At 46.1% G+C, this 22,147-nt stretch overlaps 1 protein-coding gene across 3 annotated transcripts in view; it reads right to left on the bottom strand.

Annotated features, from left to right (window-relative positions):
- NSMF (NMDA receptor synaptonuclear signaling and neuronal migration factor) overlaps nt 1-22,147 on the bottom strand; it is a 66,386-nt gene that overhangs the window by 34,853 nt on the left and 9,386 nt on the right. For 2 of the 3 annotated variants that reach the window (XM_019475955.2, XM_019475957.2), the window contains exons 2-3: nt 20,446-20,507; nt 3,482-3,961 (exon numbers count right to left, since the gene is read on the bottom strand). In XM_019475955.2, the coding sequence (XP_019331500.1) occupies nt 3,482-3,961; nt 20,446-20,507 (542 nt within the window). The remainder of the gene's footprint in view (nt 1-3,481; nt 3,962-20,445; nt 20,508-22,147) is intronic. The other variant, XM_059715486.1, reaches the window with a different exon arrangement.

Here is a 22,147-nt window from a genome sequence, read left to right as displayed (position 1 = left end):
ACAAGACTTCAGTGAATAGCCTGGATATAGAAAGCAGGTGATTTTATGCTCACCCCATGGAGTGGTCCCTGTAAGCCAGGGGTGATGCCTGATTTGTTTGATAATTTAGCTGAGATTGTATCTGCTTCTTTTCCAGGCCTGAAGAAGGGCATTTTGTGCATAAAAACTTGTCTAACATCTCTCCCAACTATCAAATTTGTCTAATAAGAGAGAAACCCTGCTTCTCTCATATTTCCAGGACCACCACAGCTACAATACTACGTATCAGGACTGAGGCACCAGAGCAGCATGGAAGCATCCGACATACCTGCCTGGTAAAAACCCAACCTGTTTCAACCTCCAGAGCTCATACAGTAGGGTAAGCCTTGGTTTAATAAGCATAAATGTTCTCCTGAGGCATTCTTATAATCTGTGCGATGCAGGGAGCATAGGGGCTTGCTCCTCTTTTCTGTAAATATCTGTCATATGACATGTCTAAACAAAAAACAACCAAAGCACGGGGCTTCTCCTGGAGATTAATGATCACTTGGAAGCTTATAATGGCAGCTGAAGGATTCAACTAGTCATCAACCCCTACTAAATGCCTAGAGCTGAGCCTGCTGTTGCTAATGTCTGATGCAAGAGGGGTGAAGATCACATGCCTAGGGAACTATTTAAGGGGTGATGCAGTTGCATTTGGCACGTGCAGGACACTTCTAGAGCATGGATGTTCTGTACATTAGCCAGCCACATTGCCTAAAATGTCTCAACATTTCTTTTACTTTATGTCAACTAGCAGGTGGCTATAGCATGATGTCAGCAGCTGCACAGGGGACAACAGCTTGGAATGGTGTTCAGATACCATGGAGATGAGCTCAGTGTAAGACCCCAGATTAGATTATGTTTAACTGCACTGGTAGGACGATCCTGCCACAATAATTTGTACTTGGAATCCATACACTGAAGGGCACAAGCAATGCTGCAGGGGAGACTTTGGGGAAATGAGGGAATGTATTTTTTGCATTGCTATTCCAGAGGTTCCAATAGCCTTTTTTCTCACCGTGAGTGAATGACTTGCCATGAAATAATTGTTGCAGTCTATTGCATATCTGCTCTTTTTCACTGGTTTTCCTTAAGCAGTAACACCAGGGCACCGCAGTGAAATTACAGTAGGCTAGAGAAACATAAAGAACATGGTGCTGGTATGCATAACGGGATTTGATCTGGGAAGCGCATTACATTGCCAATTAAGAATCTTTCTCCTATAAGATAAGGAGTTCTAGGAATCTCATAGGTCAGCTGGCAGCTGTCTAACACAAGGGCACGGGGTGACATGCACTTCATGTTGCGTGACTGGTCACGGGACTCTTATCTATAGAGGACATGAGTAGGTCATTACATTGTAGAAGATGGCAGGGATGAATGATTTTGATCTTTATCTGACAGTAGTAAGACAGTGCAAGAAATGTCAGGAGTCAGCTTGCTTTCAATAAACGAAAGGATACATGAGCAATAATGAGGCAGTTTACATCAGCAGATAGAAATTGCTCCTTTTATTGAGGATGATGAGCCAGATCCTGCAATCCCTTCCTCACACAATTATCATTACTTCTCTGCGTGAATATGATTGACTTTCACAGGGCTTCTCACATGAGTATGGACTATTAACACAAACATTTGCAGAGTCAGGCCCAACACTCAGTGCTTCTGAGTAATAAGTCTATTTCCACTTTCTCATCCTTGGAGGTACATTTTCAGAAGGGCGGCCTTCATTTAGTAAAGGCAACTTGCCCCCATGAATAAGACTACCCAGCTGAAAGTATGCATCAAAAAGCTCAGGCACCCAAGGGTTGCCCTGAGAAGGTAGAAATGGAGACTGGAATTCTCCCACCCTGGCATTTCTTTGCCTTGGTGTTTTCTTGTCCAGTGATGTTAAATCCTAGAGGTGGAATTGTGCCATCTACAATTTTAAGGCCCTTGCTCATGGTTTTGTTTCACTTAATCTGTACAAGCTCCATTAGCATGAAGCGCATTTGCTTTAATGTTAAAAAAAAGGATATGAAAACACACAAAGTTTTAACATCCAACATTTTCTACCTTCCTAACTCAAAGTTCTTGTGGCTGCCATTTATCAGAAAAGCACTCAGGGTGCTATCCCAACAGGACTGAATCACACAGACAGTTTGGGGTCCCACCATGACAAAAATACCAGGCTTTGTTGTTTTTGTGTTTTCACACAAACCTTTCCACTCTGTCATTACATGCAAGACAATAATAAGTCAGACACACGTCTGAACGAAAGCTGAAAATCTCTCTCATTTTTTGTATTGAAGAAACCAAAATAATATACTATAGCAAAATGTTTGTGTCTGGTTGTCTAAGGTGAAACACTGAAATGCATTTGAGAGGTACCCAAATACAAATGCTTCAATTTGGAAAGGTGTGTTGGGAGCTGTTCTGCACCTTTGAAAATCAGGACACTTCCTTTAGAATAGTTTATGTATGGACTTAAGTGCCTAATTTTAGCTAGACAGGACTGTAAATATGACTTCTAGTCTAAACTTCATAACACGCTACAAACAGAGATATCTCTGTGATCCAGGGAACAAACAACTCCAGAAGCTTTGTGGCATATTTGATCTTTTGTTGAAAACATGACCCTCTTATAGCTAATTTCACAACTGGCTCTTAAAGCCTTTTGTGTTTTATTTAAAAAAAAAGTCAGGTCAATAAAGTCACAGCTTTTACGGCCAGCGAGGCATCAACTTAATAGCATGGACTATAGAGGTAAGGAGATAGAGGTGCCTGTGTTGCATCATATGTAATACACATGATATATGAATTGACATGACAAGTTTGATGAGTTTTTGATTTTAAAGAAATCAGGTATTTCTCAGCCTCAAATGAGGAAATTGTAGTTACTTTCCCTGAAGATACTTGTGCCATTAAAGAAAATAGACCACAGATCAAAGTAGTGGTGAAATGGCATATTGCTCTATCTAGTATCTGTAGAACAGCATCACTTTGTAAAGTGACACTGAACTGTTTTATTCCACTCATGGCAGCATTATGCTATAGGATTGTATAGCGTCTTTATAACACTGCCACACAGCACTTATGTGGTTATGCCATGGGCTTCCTTAAGGACCTTGGTGGAATCTGTTACTGTGCTGTTGGTAAGTGGGAGCGGAGCCAACACTGGGACTCCTCTCAGCTACATAAGGACCATATAACACTGTGAGTGGTCTATTTTGGGACGTTAGCTCTTGCAGCCAAACAGACTCCTGACTTATTCTAAGCCTGATCTCTGCCTACTATCTTTCAACAGAATGCAGGTACAACAGACTAGTGAGGCACTTCCTGGGAAATACCAAGTAGCCAGACAAGGGCCTATTCCCTGCAGATTCATTTCTCAAGCCAGGAGACATGTGTTGTCCATTAGTGGCCCCTGTCAGTAGGAACTTTAGCGCCCTTTGAACACAAAGTCCCTTCACTCACTTACCAGACACACGATCAACACTATACATCCTCTCCAGCTTTTTCCTACGCCACCCTGTCTCGTTGGACTGATGCTGCTCCAGGTCAAAGGAGTGCTGGGAGGAGGCTGCCAGCCGAGCACAGCTGGGGCATTCCTTGGAGCCCTGCCGACTTCCTGCCCAACCTTTGCAATGCCTGCTGATGTTGTGAGAGCTGCAAGCACTCTGCAGGGGCTGGCCATGGTGACACTCCTCTTGCCCGGTGCCCTTCATCACCACCAGTTCCATGCTGTCATTCTCATGGTCCGACAGCATCGGCCTCTCGCCGGAGATTGTGTACACACGTGGCTTTGGCCCCTCGCTTGGGATCTTCTCGGCCCGCTCCTCAGAGAAGCTCCTCTCAAACTTGCCATCAGAGATGACAGAGAGTCTGCGCTTGTTCTGAGCTGCCTGCTGCATCTCAGGGGAGTCCTCCTGTCCGATATAGGAGTCCGCTAACAGGTGATCTGAAACAGAGGGCATACTCGTATTTATTGTGTAGAATCGTGGTTTACCTCAGGCACAGACACAGATTCGGGAGAAGATCTGGAGCAGCAGATCCCTTTGCCAGCATAGAAAGGGAAGCAAGAGAACAGAGGAAATCTCTCTATGCAGCTGAACACATACCCATTGCCCTTTCAATCTACTCCCAGAGATCAGACCCCAGCAATGGTCACTGGCAAGATATTATAACTGGAAGGATATCCTGAGGAACAGCATGCAAGTATACAGACACGCTCCTCGCCCAGCTCCAGCATAGCAACAATGCACCTCGTTTCTGACAGTTTCCAGTAAAGAGAGGTTGCTGAGGTCAGCTGCACATATGCGGATACCCCTATCAGTGGGGTTTATGTCCCCTGAATGGTGGAAGTGGGATGTTTGGGCGTTCTTCACGCGCTGACTTGTTCTTTATATATATTTTCAAAAAACAATGGAAAAATAGGGGGAAGCATTGTGGATTTGGGGCTGATTTTCTGCCAGTTTGCTACATGAACAACAAATGGAAAAAGGAGCCAACCCACAGATGGGAGAGAGGAGGCCTGCTCTATCTGAGGCCACCAGTCAGCAGTCCTTAGCAACATTTGCCAGTCATGTTCGCCTATGGACAGATGCAGGATTTCTTAAAGGGCAATGTGATACTCTGTCCCTTAGACCATGGAGGGGGTAGGGGAAAGGGTGAAAGGAGCCCCCACGTTGGCAGAGAATACCAGAGAGCCAGGTAGGGAGCAGGTGCACTAAGGGGGGGACCTGGTCCCTGCCAACACCATTGTCACTATCCCCAGCTGACCCGAGGACAGTGTGGGGTCCAGAGCCACTCCTGCCCCCTTCAGCTGCACACGGCAAGGATCAGCTGCGTAGGGCTCCATGCTCAGCCAGGGGCAGCAGTGGCAGCATGCAGCTTCTCTCTTCCAGCCTCTGCTCCCTGCCTTCCCCCCCACCAGCATCTCCCACAGGCATCCCAGAGCAGGCATTGGAAGGAGGAACCTGCATACCACCACCACTGTCCCCTGCTGAGCCTGGCACCCCACATAGTCACAGCCTGCATTTGGAGTGGGGCAGGAGTGACTCTGGAGTAACCCTGTGCCTGGGTCAGCTGGGGACAGCAAGGGAAGGAGAGGCCAAGTGTGGGGCATTCAGGGACAATCATCTCTCAGTGAACATAGTCATGTAAAGTGCATAAAAAATCAGGGAATCTTGGCATTTCCATGGTTACTCTATGCACAGACCCAACAGCTGCTTCCACCCATATGCTAAGCCCCTTCCTCCCTGCCCCCCACCCCCAACTTTTCTTTTAATCGTGTTGTGTTTTCTTAGGGATACAAGATGCATTCACAGACCTAATTCCTTCCCTGCCAATTACTTTTTTTAATTAATCCTCTAGCTGCTTCTTGTTTCAAAGAAAAAGAAGCATTAGCAGTTATTAACATCCAGCACAGATAGAAAAAAAAAAACCAACCTAAAGCTTTGCTTCATTAGATGTTTAATGAAAAATATTTTTTTAGCCACTGATCCATGATTAAGAAGAATCTATAAAAGATTTCAGAGCTCAGATGCCCTGCAACTGGCTGCCAGCAAACACCTGGATGAAGGGAATCATTTAAGGGCAAAGATCTGCCACAGTGCATTTGCAATAGAGACTGCTCCATGGAATCCTCCAAACCCACACCCCCACCCCACATTCAACCCCTTTTCCTTTCTACCAGCTGGGCTGTTCCAATGGACTGGGAGGAACATCTCTTGTGCTGGTGATGGGCTGTCCATACTGGTTGGGAGGAGAGTACTTCCAAGGTGTGCCCATTCCATGGTTGGCCATGGGGCTCTTGTATTAGGACCTTGTGAATCTGGGAAGCAAGAATGAATCCTGCTCATACTGCTCAAGGTTGCTCTTCCCATTTTGTTTACATCCAGGATTGAACACGAAACCCAGAGCTTTCCCTAGGCTACATTTTAGGGGACTCAGCAGAATAGTTAAGGGCAATATGTGCCCTTTGCTCATTTCCCTGCACAATGGGTTTTGTGTAAAGCATCCTCAGGACACTGGCTGGATGAATACACTTCTGGGTGATCCATAGATTCATAGATGTTAGGGTCGGAAGGGACCTCAATAGATCATCTAGTCCAACCCCCTACATAGGCAGGAAAGAGTGCTGGGTCTAGATGACCCCAGCTAGATGCTTATCTAACCTCCTCTTGAAGACCCCCAGGGTAGGGGAGAGCACCACCTCCCTTGGGAGCCCGTTCCAGACCTTGGCCACTCGAACTGTGAAGAAGTTCTTCCTAATGTCCAATCTAAATCTGCTCTCTGCTAGCTTGTGGCCATTATTTCTTGTAACCCCCGGGGGCGCCTTGGTGAATAAATCTTCACCAATTCCCTTCTGTGCCCCCGTGATGAACTTATAGGCAGCCACAAGGTCGCCTCTCAACCTTCTCTTGCGGAGGCTGAAAAGGTCCAGGTTCTCTAGTCTCTCCTCGTAGGGCTTGGTCTGCAAGCCCTTAACCATACGAGTCGCCCTTCTCTGGACTCTCCCCAGGTTATCTGCATCCCTCTTGAAGTGTGGTGCCCAGAATTGCACGCAGTACTCCAACTGCGGTCTGACCAGCGCCCGATAGAGGGAAAGTATCACCTCCTTGGATCTATTCGTCATGCATCTGCTGATGCACGATAAAGTGCCATTGGCTTTTCTGATGGCTTCGTCACACTGCCAACTCATGTTCATCTTGGAGTCCACTAGGACTCCAAGACCCCTTTCCACTTCCGTGCCACCCAGCAGGTCATTCCCTAGGCTGTAGGTGTGCCAGACAATTTTCCTCCCTAGGTGCAGCACTTTGCATTTCTCCTTGTTGAATTGCATTCTGTTGTTTTCTGCCCACTTGTCCAACCTGTCCAGGTCTGCTTGATTCAGTCACGCTGCTCAGGACTATGGGATGAAGAGCTTTGCAGGAAAGTTCAGGCTGTGACCCATCCAGCTCATTTCACTTGTGACTTGATGAAGCCTCAGAGGGACTGCTCTCTGGATATTAGAGTTGATCTGCAGTCATGGTTGCTCCTTCATTGACTTCACTGGGAAGGGTTTGCTGAAAAGCCATCTAACTACTCCAAAAGCCCTACAGTGACCCTACAGGGGCCCTCAGAACAATGCCTTTTTGTTATCTTTTCAAGCCATGTTATGTGGAAAGCTTAGTTGTCTGACAACTACTAGTAGCTATAATGAAGAGCTGGAAATGTAAGAGTGTAGGAACGTGCACAAAACCTCCATCACCAAAAGCACTCCCTGATCCTGGAGTGAAATTAATAGCTCTGTTAGCTGTTACTCAACATCAGGCTCCTTTGTCACCAGTTTCAGCTGCTAGTGGGATATAACAACATGCATGAAGCCAGTACATTACAAGTTCCCAGACACCACAGTCACTCCTGACATTCTTCACACCTAAAAACCCAGCAGGACATGACAGAAGGGAGCTTTTGCTCTGAAGTAACTTAATTCTTCTCCTGTCCCACCTCCCTCCAGTAGTGATTCAGGACAGACATACCTTAGGCAAACTCTGACATGCTACCAACCAACTTGAGCTTCTACTACCTGACTCACAGACCTTGCAGGCTTCACAGCTTTGGCAAGCGTTATGTACATTGCAACTTGTGCTAAAGGATCAGGTCAATGCTAAGTTTGCACCTCTCCTTGTTAAACTCATGCACCCCTATGCAGACGCTATGCTATCATCCCAGACACAAGACCAAAGAAACAGTGATATACCATAGAATACTAATATACACACCCTGCCCTCACAAAAACCTGTGCTTTCATGGATTAAATACCATATCATTAGAGTATCAAATTATATGTGGTATAATATGTGGATTTTGCATTGTGCTAATAGGGCCTCATTTTGTGTTTTGCATGCAAGTCTGTGGTTCTTGCTAAGTAAACATGAATTTCTAAACTCTGATGATAATGGTGGTGTCATGACAAGTGGTGTCAAAATAAATACTAAGGTCTAAACTGTAGGCCTTTCCATGGCCTCCGATTCTATCTGCTTTAAGTTCGTCCACCATCCATCACTGGAGAACAGGAGTGCCCACCAGCCATCACCTCAAAAGACTTAAACAACTACCCACGTAGACAGGGTCACATTCTGCTCTTAGCCATAGCAACACTAAATTCTGTTAAGTTACTCTGGATTTCCGTTAGCAGAAAACGAGAACAGAACTGGTCTCAAGTAGGAGTCAACCCCAAAACTGTAATAATTGTGGAGTTAAAAAGCTGGTGGAAACATTTCTATTGCTAACTGGTCACGTGTGACGAGAATTTGTTAATGCTGTAATTGAGGAATAGAGGGAGGGAAGGATAAGCGGATGTTTGGAGAGCTACATAAGTAGAAAAACGTTCTTTCCTACTTCTCTTACTTACCCCTTATTAAAAAGTGGTTTTACTTGTAAATAGCCAGGAGCTTTCACAATGAAATATTGTATAGCTCTGTTTGCCACCCCCACTCTCTTTCAAGTAAGGATAAACTAATTATTTCTCTTGCTACCAAGGACTTAGCACCTTGGGAGAAACAATTTAATTTGTTAACAACTGAATCCTTTCACAACTGAAAGTCTTAGTCCACAAAAGGAAGTTCTAAAAAGGTAACCAGCAAGTTAGTCATGCATCCATCTGCTAAATGGGGTCAACATTTGCCTTGAAAAGGAAACTTCATTTATTCCAAGAAGGCTAAGTCTGTGTTTTGGATCTCTCCTTCCTATGGCTTTGTGCGAGTGCTCAGGTGAAATCCCTTAGAGAGGTCATCTTGCAACTGTGATCACCCCTGCATTCTCCTTCTGCTCCCGTGATCTAGGTTCAGCTGCCAGTTGCAGAAACACAGTGGTGTCTTTGGCTTGGTTATAAGCAAGGGCTGAGCTTGCAGGTTGTCTCTCTGAAGGGAGGGAGTAACAGCCAATACAGGAGATGATAAACCATTAATTGAAGATATATATTGCAGAGAAGCCATAGTCAGAGGAACTGCCTTCAACGAGTCACCTGAAGCAGACCATTGGTAAATCCTCTTCATAGTTTCTGCGGCTCGGTTTAATTTCATTTCCATGTCACTCATGACACCACTCCCACAACCAGCTGCTCCATCAACAGCAAAGCCAGCCCCAGGGCAAAACGACTCAGGAAAGCTGGCACTGTGCCCTCCTCTCCTTCTCCCTCATGGCAGATTGCAATGATGAAAATTGATGCGTTAACCACTCCTGGTCTACCTTTCCCTTTCATCATTTGATAAGCATTTGCCCTACAGAATCTCAACCACTGAACTATACTGTTGTAGGAAAACTGGCTGTATGGAAACACTGAGGTATTTAATGGCATGATGCAAGGCAACTAGGATTGACAGTCTTCTGACCAAATATCAGATAGAAACAGTCACAGAATCACAGAATCCTAGAAAATAAGGGTTGGAAGTGGCCTCAGGAGGTCATCTAGTCCAACCCCCTGCTCAAAGCAGGCCCATCCCCAATTAGATCAATCCAGCCAAGGCTTTGTCGAGACAGGCCTTAAAAACCTCCAAGGATGGAGGTTCCACCACCTGTTTAGGTAACCCATTCAAATACTTCACAACCCTCCTAGTGAAAAAGTTTTTCCTAATAGCCAACCTAAAATTCCCTTGCTGCAACTTGAGACCGTTGCTCCTTGTTCTGTCATCTCCCACCACTGACAACAGCCCAGCCCATCCTCTCTCAAACCCCGCTTCAGGTAGTTGAAGGCTGCTATCAAATCCCCCTCAGTCTTCTCTTCTTCAGACTAAATGAGTCCATTGTCCTCAGCCTCTCCTCATAAGTCATGAGTCCCAACCCCCTCACCATTTTTGTTGCACTTCACTGGACTCTCTCCAACTTGTCCACATCCTGTCTTCAGTGGGGAGCCCAAAACTGGACACAGTACTCCAGATGTGGCCTCACCAGTGCTGAACAGAGGGGAATAATCACTTCCCTTGACCTGCTGGCCAAAGATGCCAAAGATGCCATTAGCCTTCTTGGCAACAAGGGCACTCTGCTGGCTCATATTCAGCTTATTGCCCACTGTAACCCCCAGATCCTTTCCCACAGAGCTGCTGCCCAGCCAGGCAGCCCCCGGCCTGTACTGGTGCATGGGATTGTTCTGTCCGAAGTGCAGGGCTCTCCACTTGGCCTCACGTTGAACCTCATGAGATTTCTTTTGGCCCAATCCTCCAATTTGTCTAGGTCACTCTGAATCCTAGCCCTACCCTCCAGCATATCCACTACTCCCTCCAGCTTGGGGTCATCTGCAAACTTGCTAAGGGTGCACTCTATGTCATCTGCCAAGTCATTAATGAAGACATTGACCAAAACCAGCTCCAGGACTGACCCCTGGAGCACTCCACTTGATACTGGCTGCCAACTAGACATCAAGCCATTGATTACTACCTTCTGATTACTAAGAGTTGACCAGGAGTTTCTGGAAGTAACCCCACAGTTAGCAGTCTACAAATACATTGGTTATGATCTGGATTACAGCTATGTCCACATAACAAATAATAAACATTAACACCCTATACTTTCCATGCCATTTTTGCTCTGTCCTTATTCAGGAATTATTGCTACTGATCTGAATGGCAACTCTGTCAAATAACTACTGAGTTATGGGTAACAGCAGGACAGTTCAGGTATCTCACAGAGGAGCCAGAAGGGCAAGTTTGTTTGAGTCTTGCTCTGGATTTGTGTTCAAGGCAGCCCCCAGCTGACCCAGCCAAAAATGAGTGTGTAGCTAACCAGTCCGGAGAGTTAATGGCAACTGAACATAGTGGAAAGCTAGCTGCCTCACTCTGTTGTATGCTTGGCAACAAGGGAACACTGTTGGCTCATATCCAGCTTATTAGTTCACTGTAACTCCCAGGTCCTTTTCTACAGAGCTGCTGCTTAGCCAGTTGGTCCCCAGCCTGTAGCAGTGCATGGGATTGTTCCATCCTAAGTGCAGGACTTTGTACTTGTTCTTGTTGAACCTCATGAGATTTCTTTTGGCCCAATACTCCAAATTGTCTAGGTGACTCTGAATCCTAGCCCTACCCTTCAGCATATGTACTACTCCCCCAGCTTAGTGTCATCTGCAAACTTGCTGAGGGTTCACTCCATCCCATCTTCCAGATTGTTAATGAAGATATTGATAAAAACCACCCCTGGGGCACTCCATTTGATACCAGCTGTCAACTAGACATCAAGCCGTTGATAACTACCCATTGAGTTCGACAATGTAGCCAATTTTCTAACCACCCTTCTATCTACCAGTGTTCAGACATTGCTTAAATGTCAACATGCATGGGATCTGAACAGTTCACCTACAGCAGGGGTTACAAACTGTGGTACGTGTACCCCTGGGGACATGTATCTTGGGGGATATGCAGGGGAAATTGTGTAATGGTGGATTTCATTTTCATTATAATATTTATGGGGTTAAAATATAAAATGTATGCTGGTAGGGGCATGTGGGCAGCTGGTACATCTGGAAGCAGGGATGCAATAAGAAAGTTTGGATGCCTCTGATCTAGAGGGTGAAGGCTCTTATTACCATTCCCTTTGACCTATCTGATCTCCCATCCCTCCAGTTTGGGTCAGTTTACTTCAACACCTTCCTTAGAAGATAAGGAATGACAGTTCTGTCCTTGTTGCTTTTTCTTGCTTCCATCTGGCGAACGATATTTCTTTTTTCCATTTTACCTGGTGCAGAGACCAACACAGCTTTGGTCCTATTTGAATCACTGGAGAAATAGTGAATGATACTGGCATAATTACATGAATAATATTTATTAGTCTGATCTAGAACCAGGACAAAAATACTACTCAACATAGTTAACAGAGTTTGGATTTTTACGTATTATAAAAAAGATGCTTACACTCCAGAGGACTTCCCTGGCATAAGACCGTTCTAAAATATCGAAGACCACGATGAGTGCTTTTCTGACTCAACAGTAAAGAATCGCTTTAAAGAGAAGTTTCTATCTCTTTGTGACCTTTTAAATGATAATGTTTCTATAAAAGAGGACACACCATGGCCTTGTCTTCAACTTCTTGCATCAATTGCATTACTTTACTAGCACAGTGCAAGATCCTCAGCCGCATGATATCACTGTGTTCTGATGGGGATTGTATATAACCCCACTGTCTGCTCTGAAACTGTGAAGGTTTTAACTGAGGGCAAAACTGGGTCCACTAAATAAGAGTAAAAAGCCAGCAAACCTATTAATACAATTTAGCATCAAAACTGAGGTTTAAAGCATTTTGGATCCAGAATCTCAAACTCAACTCTGGAGTCAAAACAGCAAATGGAAATCCGCACAAACCCCACTGTTTTAAGAAGCAAAAAGGAGACATCTATCACCCCAGCTGCAAAAAAAAAAAGATATCAGGAGATTCGGGTTTCCTTTTTTCCTCCCAACTTAGACTTTTCTGCCTATATTTTTTCAGCTGTATCAAAGCATTAACACTGAACAAAAGAACCACTACTGCTCTGGGCCCCTGGCTGCCTGAGATGACAGATCTTGAGAACTTGATTTTGGAAAAGCAACAACCGTGAAATGTATGGAGAAGATTTAACCCTCATTTTCAGCAAATAAAAGGGTTTCAGAAATGTATGGCTACCTGATAGTGCAGTTTCACTCATTTTTGTATGCAAGAACAGCCCTGCAAGACAGAGACAAGGAACTGAGGATGCTTCTCATATGGTAACCCTTGCATTGACAACCTTTTTATCCTGCCTCCCACTAACAGGTGAGCTTCTTGCAACACTAAAACAAAGATGAAACAACCTGAAGACAAGCAATTACAATGATCACAAGACTTCCATGCTGGCATCACAAGCACCTGGTTATCTCCTGAGTATGTGCAGAGCAAGATTTGATGTGGAAAGCCTTGTAGCACATGCTAATGGAAATAGTGGAGCTCTGGTTGTCTTTTGAAACAGCGAAATGACCGAAAAAGGCTCACAAAGCTTCCAAAAGACTTTCTTCAAAACTAATGGTGCACTGATAGCAGGGATATATGCCTCTTCTGTGTGCCAGTGTCCACAGCCTGTCACACACATCCAGTTTTCTTCAAATTTAATAGATTCAGAGCACATTAAGGTTTGGTTACTTCAGCAAAATTTTTGCCTCTGAAAAACTAGACTAGAAACCTCAGGAGAACAGGTTCTCTCATACAATTTTCAGTACATCTTGCTCCCGTTCAACTTGAGAATAGCAGCCTCTCTCTCTAATGACTTCCCTTACAACTAAAACCTTGTACAAAAATAAAGAATGGAAAAGTAAGCCAACTTTCACTGAACTTTAAAAAAAACAACCCTTTGTTTCCAGTTTTTGATAACGTCTCCATAAGAACAAGCAATTCAGCCAGCTCTACCTCACATAATAATCAAGGCAACTTCAAGCCAAGGTCTGAAACAGCTCTGGCCCTCGCCCCTTCATTTCCACAGCTCCATGCCTGCACCACATGCAGGGAGATGCAAACCAATTGAACAATTGTTTCTAATGAAAATGCTGCTCACTGTGGAAGGGCTTATTGTCCAGGCTTACCTGGCATCTTATTCAGACAAAATGCAGTTAAACCATAGCTCACCACATGCTTCCTTCTCTCTTCCATCAGGCCCTTCTCTTTATTTCCATGTTTACAAAATGTGGGAGACTGGAGAGCTGACTCTTACCCAGGCACAATCCCAGAGGTACTGCACAGCTTTCCTACCAGATAAACCCAACTGGACAGAAACAGAAACTGGCAGTGAAGCAGCATAAAATGACCCAAGGCACCTCAGCCCAGAGGAGAACCCCCTTCCTTTGCAAAATGCTGCTATTCACTACCCTGAAGGGACTTTTTTCAAATCTTTCCCTCTCTTCTTCTATTTCTTTGACTGGGCCATGCTTTAGACTACCCTAATGACCACAAAAAACAAATTTCAGTGGCTGATAGGAGTATATCTTCTACCTGTAACATACATCATCTAACCAGACAGCTGGCCTGTTTCAAAAGCAGAGCAAAGGTGGAAAATAGCTCTTATTACCCATTCCTGGCATAACAAAACTCAACATGACTGGTCAGTCCCATGAGCAAAGCAGCAGCTCAGAAAAGGGATTTAACACCCTTAACAGAGCTGAATGCTGCCATTGCAATGCATCTGTGAAACAACACCTTTGCAAGAAGAGAAAAGCAAGTAACACGTCCCTAGACTGCCAGTCACCCATGAGCTATAAGTGATGAATCTTTCAAGTGCCATGTCTAGCTAGAAAGAAACCCTCCAAAATGTATACAAAAGAAGAGCATATATTTTAAATGATGATAAACACTCTCTGACCCATCGGCAAAAGTGTTTCTTGCTAAAGTTATACCCTGCTGTTCTCTGCAAACTATTTGTCTTTACCAAGGCCCCCGTTTAATTCCATCAGGAAAGGGAAGGCTACCTACTGTTCATAGCTTCAGTGACAGGGGGACGAACATATATCAGCTGCAATAGCAATCCTCAAGCAAAGCTTTCCAAGTCTGCAATGATCCATCATTCTGCCCCCTTCTCCCCTCCCTGCCATATCACACACACACACTTCTCAGGCTCACAAACATATATACATTGGAGGGACATAAAAGCTACTGCTGAAAGACGATAGGAAAGCAAGTCAGTAGCATGACATGAACAGTTTGGTACTGCTAAATCCACAAGGCCAATCCCTCCCCTTCTACCACAGCTTCTAACCATACAAAGCCGAATGGCAATAGCACACACAAGTGGAATGAATTTTTATGATCTCAGTGCTGTTGGATCTCAGCGGATGACTGGACAATTTCTGGGGCTCTTTCTGCCTCCTAGCTGGAGTTGTATGTCGCAAAACAAGATTTCCATTTTGAAGATCCTTACCTGCTTTGCCTTCTGCATGATGATCTGAACCTTTGCTAGATTCTCTTCTCCTCTGGGAGTGAAAGAGGAAAGATCCTGCTACCAGTGGCTTCAAGGTGAGATGAGGAATTTGCTATTCACCTATCTAGGTCCATGTACAACTTCCATCACTGCAGTATTTGAGGCCCTGTCTACACCACTGTGCAATGTCACAAGTTCTGGCACCAGCCAAAAACAGCAGATGCATGGAAAGGAAGGAGTTTCTTTTCCAACACAATGATCCCAGTAACAACAAATGCAATACATGAGCCCACAGACCAACACAACTACTTCAGGAGGATGTTTGGAAATGGCAAAATTTGTCAGAATTTGGCAAGAACTCTGTCACAGACCTGGACTGTTGGACTGTATGTCATCTAGGCAGACAACTTGTGTTCAGAAGAACACAGGCAGGTTTGCTGACAAAAGTTTGTGTGCAACTGCATATAAAGGGCCTTAAGGGCAACAAAACCCTAGGTTCCTGTCAGCTGAATAAAGGATCTTCCCCAGCAACATGGGCCCTTTGTGACTATATGGCAGCAGGCAGAAGACATGCACCGACTGTCCTTGCTGTGAGCTATAGTAGTCATCCATCAGCAATCCCGTGGTGCCTCGTGCCAACAAATCTGGATTTGGGTTTGAACTATACAGGCCAAAATCAAAGGAACTGGAAGCCTGCCCCTTCCTGCATTTTGAATTATGATCAGGGAGGAATCCTATTAATCCTGTAAACCACCTCTAAATTAGCTTGCCACTTATTTCAGGCAGGATCCCTCAGGAAGGCGAATCCTCTTACACTTCTAAATCCTACAAATTACCAATTGTGTTAGTGGGAAGATGAAAGCAGCCTTCAAATCTAATCCTACTGCACCCTGCATTGGTTCTGAAGTTTCCCACCTGGGCACTACCATCGTGTCCACCGGGAACATACTTATGTGGGTCCTGGGGAACAAATCCTCTAGCCCCTCCCCATGATATGCCAGGGACCCAGCCACCACCCCAGGGAGGCTGCTGCTGTTCTGCTGCCCATAGCAAGGTTATCAGAAAAATAATACATTTTTACAGTTATCTTTTCCTTTGGGCTGCTGCAGTACATCACACCGCTCCCTGCTTTTTTTTTTTATCAGTGTCCTCAAGCATGGCGGTCCTGAGTGGGACATCTCTGACAGCTGTAGTGTGGCTGACATTGATAAGGAAGTAAGAGATGTGCTCCAGGGAGGACGTGTTCACTGAACTGCACAGATGAAGCTGAGAGGCAATAGAGCCAGTGGGCGCTCCAGGAACAGGAGTGCAAGGAGAATGTGGTGCAACTGAGGAAGAGGGAGGCAAAGTAGGGTATGCAGGCCACCACGTTTTTCTTGAGCAGCAAAAAGAGATGAGATAGACCGCCTGACCCAGAGCACTACAAGGCCCCCAACCACTTCATCCCCCAGAACACCCTGACTGGGGCATCCACAGGCATGCCCACCACCCAGAACTATGCCACTCAGTGCTAGTGAAGAGGAAAGAAAACGATGGTTTCACATACCCTAGCCTGTGAGCAGTATGGTAAGAAGCCATCTGCACTTCTTTCCTTGGGATTTTGCAAACCCCCATGTTAATTATTTTAGGACAGTGGTTTTCAGCCTTTAGTACGTGAACTTCTAGGGGTCCACAAGCTGACCATGATCAATCAGAAGTAGCGAATACCCACACTTACAATTCAAAGGGGGCCACACCTGCATTTGACATTTCCAAAGGGGTCTTCACTTCCAGTCAACATTTTTTAGGGGTCCACAAATGAAAAAAAGGTTGAAAACCAGTGTGTTAGTAGGGGTTGTTCAGGTTTGGGGTTTTCTGTTTGTTTGGTGAGGGGAGGATTTGTATAACTAGTAGCATCGAGTTGGCTTGTTTTGTCTGTCTGTTCTCTCCAGTTTTATGTAATTTGCTACTGTTTGATGTTCCCTTTAATAAAAGCTTTATTTTTGAGTTCCATCTTCAAACTGGATTATTAAAAATTTGTTGTCTGCCTACTTGCACAGCCGTGCTACCCTCCCCCACCAGGCAAGGCTGCACTGCTGAGAAAAGTCACAGGCCCGACAGACAAGGCACAGCACTCAGTGCTCTGCTAAGGCCTCCCGCTGCCTTGCAGCGTTACGGCAGGCTCTGATCAGGACCCCTGTGCCAGGCTGCTCAAATTCTGCAGTTGCTCCACTTCCACTTGCTAGCCCAAAGCCAAGCTTCTGCTCTGGCCTCGCATATACTGGGCAGCAACCATGGCGTACTTTCTCTGAGCTCAAGCCTTGTCATGAGACATCTCCAGTGCTCCTTCAAGCGCCCACAGATCCAGTTAAGCTTCTCTTTGCTGCTGTCCAAATTACCATATTTCACGGTAGATAGGTCAATGTGGTATGGAAGTCGACCCCATTTTTTTTTATCCAAAAAGTTAGGAATTTTGTAGATCTAGTGTATAAGTCAACCTAACTTTTTTGGATCAGAAATGTGGGGTGGACGTATACCAGCCTCTGTGCACCCTCACTGTGGGCCTGGCACCCAAGGGGTGGACATGTGCCACAGCGCCGCCCACAGGGGACGGGGCCAGGCTTGGTGCTCAGCTGGAGCAAACCTATCTCCTGCGAGTGGAGCTGCCTGGGCCATGCCAGCCAAGTGCCAAGCCCAGCGCCGCTCACATGGATTAGGCTGTGCCAGTCGAGCACCAAGCCTGGCCCGGTCTGCTGCGGGTGGCACTGCCAAGTGCCGAGCCCAGCCCCATCCCCTGTGAGCGATGCCAAGCTCAGTGCTCAGCTGGCAAAGCTGGGCTTGGTGCTTGGCAGCACCACTCACAGCAGATGGGGCCAGGCTCACTGCTTGGCTGGTGCAGCCCAAGGAGCAGCGCTCACAGGGGATGGTGCCGTGCTAGCTGAAGACCAAGTCCAGCCCCTAGCCCCTGCAAGCGGCGCTGGCACCCCATCTCCTGAAAGCAATACTGCCTGGGCTGTGCCAGCCAAGTGCCAAGCCCAACCCCATCCTCTGCGAGTGGCACTGCTGAGTGCCAAGTCCGGCCACACCAGCCAAGCACCAAGCTCGGCACCACTTGCAGGGGACAGGGCTGGGCTTGGCACTCAAGACTGGCGCCACTCACAGGGGATGGTGATACAATATATAAGTCAAGGTTGAATTTTAAGAGCTAAAAATTGGGCTTCAAAACTTGACTTATACACTGTGAAATACAGTACCTGTGTATGGCTTTGTGAGCCAGGCAGAGGAGGGAAGACTGGGTCTCCCAAAATGATCCTGGGCATTTCAATATCCCAATCTGAAAGATGTTTCCTGCTTGCAGCTTTTGGAAGAGGCCTATGTGCCTGGATATGCAAGCATTGTGTACCTGTCCTGACCAGTCGACATTAGTGTTCTTAAAACCGCCCAGTGATCGACCACTGCCTGCATCACCACGGGGATAACTGATGTGCTCAGAGACTATGTGGGGTGACACCAGACAAGGTACATGAGTTCATTCTCCTGCGCCACCCTAGTCCAGGCAACCCATCCCTTGAAACAGTGTTTCTCAACCTTTAATGTAGCAAGTACCCACTAACTTCTGAAAATTTTAATAAGCACCCCAACACTCAATTTTCCAGGGGATTTTATATTTACAGACTAATGTGTGCCATATGTTGGAAGACGGGCTGTGTATATAAGGCCGTGATATGACAGACATCTGATCTGGCGTGGGTAGGGTTGCCACCTTTTACACCAGGGGTGCACAACTCAAGTAGGTACCTGGGCTAGAGGTGGTGTTGGCCAAAGCTAGGAGGGCTGAACCCCAAATTATTACTGGGGAAGTTAAAGTGCTGCACAATGTGTGATGCACCAAATTTTTTGCCATAGTTTTGAGAGGAGGAAGGGGTGAGAGAGAGATGAAAAGAGGGTGAGAGAGAGAGTGCTGGGGTACCTGCATACCCCCTGCCTGTCTCCTGCATACCCCCAGGGGTACGCATACCACAGGTTGAGAAACTATGCCTTGAAACACCCCCATTACCTTCTCCATATGGCTTAGGGGTGGCTGGCTACCATATTCCATAATTACTTCCCCCTGGCCACAGTTCATTGCATTGGGAGGTGCCCTGAGAGCCTCTGGGATGCCTTCCCAAGTTGCGCTTCACAATCAGCCCACAAAGCTGCTCATGAAAAGGATACGCAGCCCCCAGCCTAACACAGGGATGAGTATGTGCTCTGGCGGATTAGCAGTATCAGCTGCTTTGAGCTGGGAGAACCACTGTCTGCAAAACTCTGGATGTAGACAAGACCTCAACCTACTCCTGTGCAACTGAAACATCTGACAGGCAGTGTGTGAAGGCTGCGTGAGTCATCAATAGCTGCTTCCCATATCTCAAAAATACCTGTGGCTTAATCAAGAGTGCAGGGGGGAAAGGTACTATGAAACATAACATTTCTCTTAGTTTAAGGTTTATCACAGCCAGCCTCTCTTTAAAATTGGTTGTGGTCCAGTGAGCAAAAGTGCATAAATAGCAACAATACTGCTTGTAAATGTCATTTCAATAAGATGTAATAAAAATCCTCCCCGCTGCTGTTCTTTTGTTGTACCAGCCGCTGGAACCAAACAATAAAGCTGTGCGGACAGCTCACCTGTATCACAGTGTTCCTACAATTGTTGCACTGATCTTAGGAGTTTCACTCATTTTTTATGGACTGCCAGCTTTTCAGGCCAGAAACTGTCTCTTACTGTGCATTTGGACAGTGGCCTGCACATCAGAGCTCTAATCCCAACTGAGGTTTCTGGGTACTGCCACCATATAGATGAAAAATACTAAACTGAGCATCAGCATAACTTCATAGGTTCTTATACCAGACAGCTTGCAGGTCTTACCGGTGTGGGCTCTCACACTAAAACAGAAAGATATGAGCAGAGAATAGAGCCACGTAGATGGCATATGCAAATGCAAAGGGCACAACCCTGCAAAGTGCTCACAGGACTTTGGATCCAATCCAAAGCATGTGTGTGTGACATGTTAGCTAATATTTATTACAACTCTGCTGGAGACAAGTCGACTCTAATTTAAATCCTTTAGTCAAGATGAACTCTAAAGGAGTCAGTCTAGAATTACAGGGGTTACCACAACTAGGTCACTTGGATCTTCACTGATTACAATGGGATTTTAACAGAGGTTATTTAAAACATATTAATTACACCTAGCAGTGAAAAGCGAGTTTAGTCTCTTGATGCACAATAGTTTGCCCTCTCTGTTGAGATTCTTTCCAAGGGAAGCCAGCTGTAGTAGCGTTTTCATGACATAGCTCCTGTCCAGTGAGCATTGGACATGCATCCCAACTCAGCATCCATGTGTTGCTAAATTAACTGCTTTCTCTTTTAACCTTTTTTTTAATGTTCTTGAACTGGGGGTCCAGAGGATGAAGGGCTTTGCTCTCAGATGCTGACAGCCCATATGGACTTCTTGTGCTACATGCTTTATTTCAGTCTACTACAATGCCTGAATGCCATCTCTTATACCGATATGAAGAGCACAAACAGTCTTTCTTACCTGAGCCGTTTCTGCTTTCAGGATGGTTTTGTGAAAGATATTCTCCGAAAGCCCTTGCTGCTCTGAGCATCCAAATGTCATGGAACATAGCGAGGCAGAGACAGAAAGAGATGAGGTAAGGTTAGCAAAAGCAAAGGCAATTCCTAGATTTTTATTAGTCCTGCTTCCCAAAAGTACCATCTTTTCTTTGTCCAGCTCCAATCAATGCAAGCACAAATGCAATCCTGATTTCTAGAAAGACATCCCACTCTGCTGGACCTCAGCTTTTACCCAACTGGAACATCTTTCCAGATGGAAGCCCAGCTCCCATGGTTCGTTCAGTCCCTAACCTCTTTCCAGAAACAAAGGAACTAGTTGATGTGAAATACACCCTTGTTTCTTGTAGACACCTAAGAATGGTACCTCACTGACTCATTTCACAGAGAGGCTGCCATTGCCCAGAGCCAGTAACAGCTATCAGAGTCCAATTCACTCTAGCAGTCCAGTGCACACAGTTTCTGCAGCCCAATTCCAGCCCTCAGAGCAAACCAACCCTTCTTCCCTTTTTCTAAACCACTGAGGAGGCAAGTGGCCATTGTTTCTACTGTATGAACAGCCCTTTGTTCATTCACCTTCTCCCATGTTCCACTTGCTCTAGCATTCACTAGGCAGGTTCCTTGGAGAGGCAAATAAGATCAATAACAAAAAATGAGCATGGGATGACCAGGGAAATCATCCATTTCCAATCAAAAAGTAACAAAGTAGAGAGATGGGCTGCCGTGGGGCGAATTCTCTAGGGGGGACACTTAACAGGTGCCGACATAGAAGGAGCAGTAAAATGGCACGTCTCCTTCCCCACACAGAATCTTTACCATGGCGGATGCAGGTCCATGGTCGGTGCCCACCCTTAGGAGCTGGGTAGGCCCAGCTCCACATGCAGTAGTGTATCTGAGGAATTATAGAAAATTAGGGTTGGAAGGGACCCAGGAGGCCATCTAATGCAACCCCTTGCTCAAGCAGGACCATCCCTAAATAGATCATCCCAGCCAGGGCTTTGTCAAGCCAGGTCTTAACAACCTCCAGGGGCAGAGATTCCTCAGCCTCTCTGGGTAACCTGTTCCAGTGCTTTACTGCCCTGCTAGTGAGGAAGTTTTTCCTAAAATGTAGCCTAAGCTTCCCTTGCAGCAACTTAAGACTATTGCTCCTTGTTCTGGCATCTGCCACCAGTGAGAACACTGAAAATGGGGGGGGGGGAATGGTACCCCCACCCCAGGGGAGGTTTTGGCAGGTGCAGCCCTGCACCCAGTAGCATATCTGAGGGGTGAGCAAATGGGGCACCAGGGGAGGTTCCCAGTGAGCCCACGCCATGGGGCCGTGCAGCTGGTGTGCAGTGAGCCTGGTGCCCAGCAGCAGCAGCCTGAACCCATGCTGCAACAGCAGAGCTGCAGCAGTAGCAGCCGCCTCCAGAGTGTGGCGAGTTGGGGCAGGTAAGACTCCGCTCTCGCCCTCAACTGTGCTCTCCATGGACAGCTGAATTCCCATTCCCCACCCCAGGTTAGGAAGGAGTTCACTATGCCTCTACATTCAGAGGTGCCTGACTTCTAGTAAGCATATCTCTGTCTGAAGGTCAAGCTGCACTTGCTGCTGTGAGAGGCTGCCCATGGGAACAGCAGCCATTCTGCCCATATCTCCAGTCACTCCCTCACCTCCATCTATTCTGCCA

This window comes from Alligator mississippiensis, chromosome 12 (assembly GCF_030867095.1).
Source record: "Alligator mississippiensis isolate rAllMis1 chromosome 12, rAllMis1, whole genome shotgun sequence".
Classification (NCBI taxonomy): Eukaryota; Metazoa; Chordata; order Crocodylia; family Alligatoridae; genus Alligator; species Alligator mississippiensis.
Note: the sequence above shows the minus strand (reverse complement) of the source record. Positions and strands in the feature narration are given on the sequence as shown.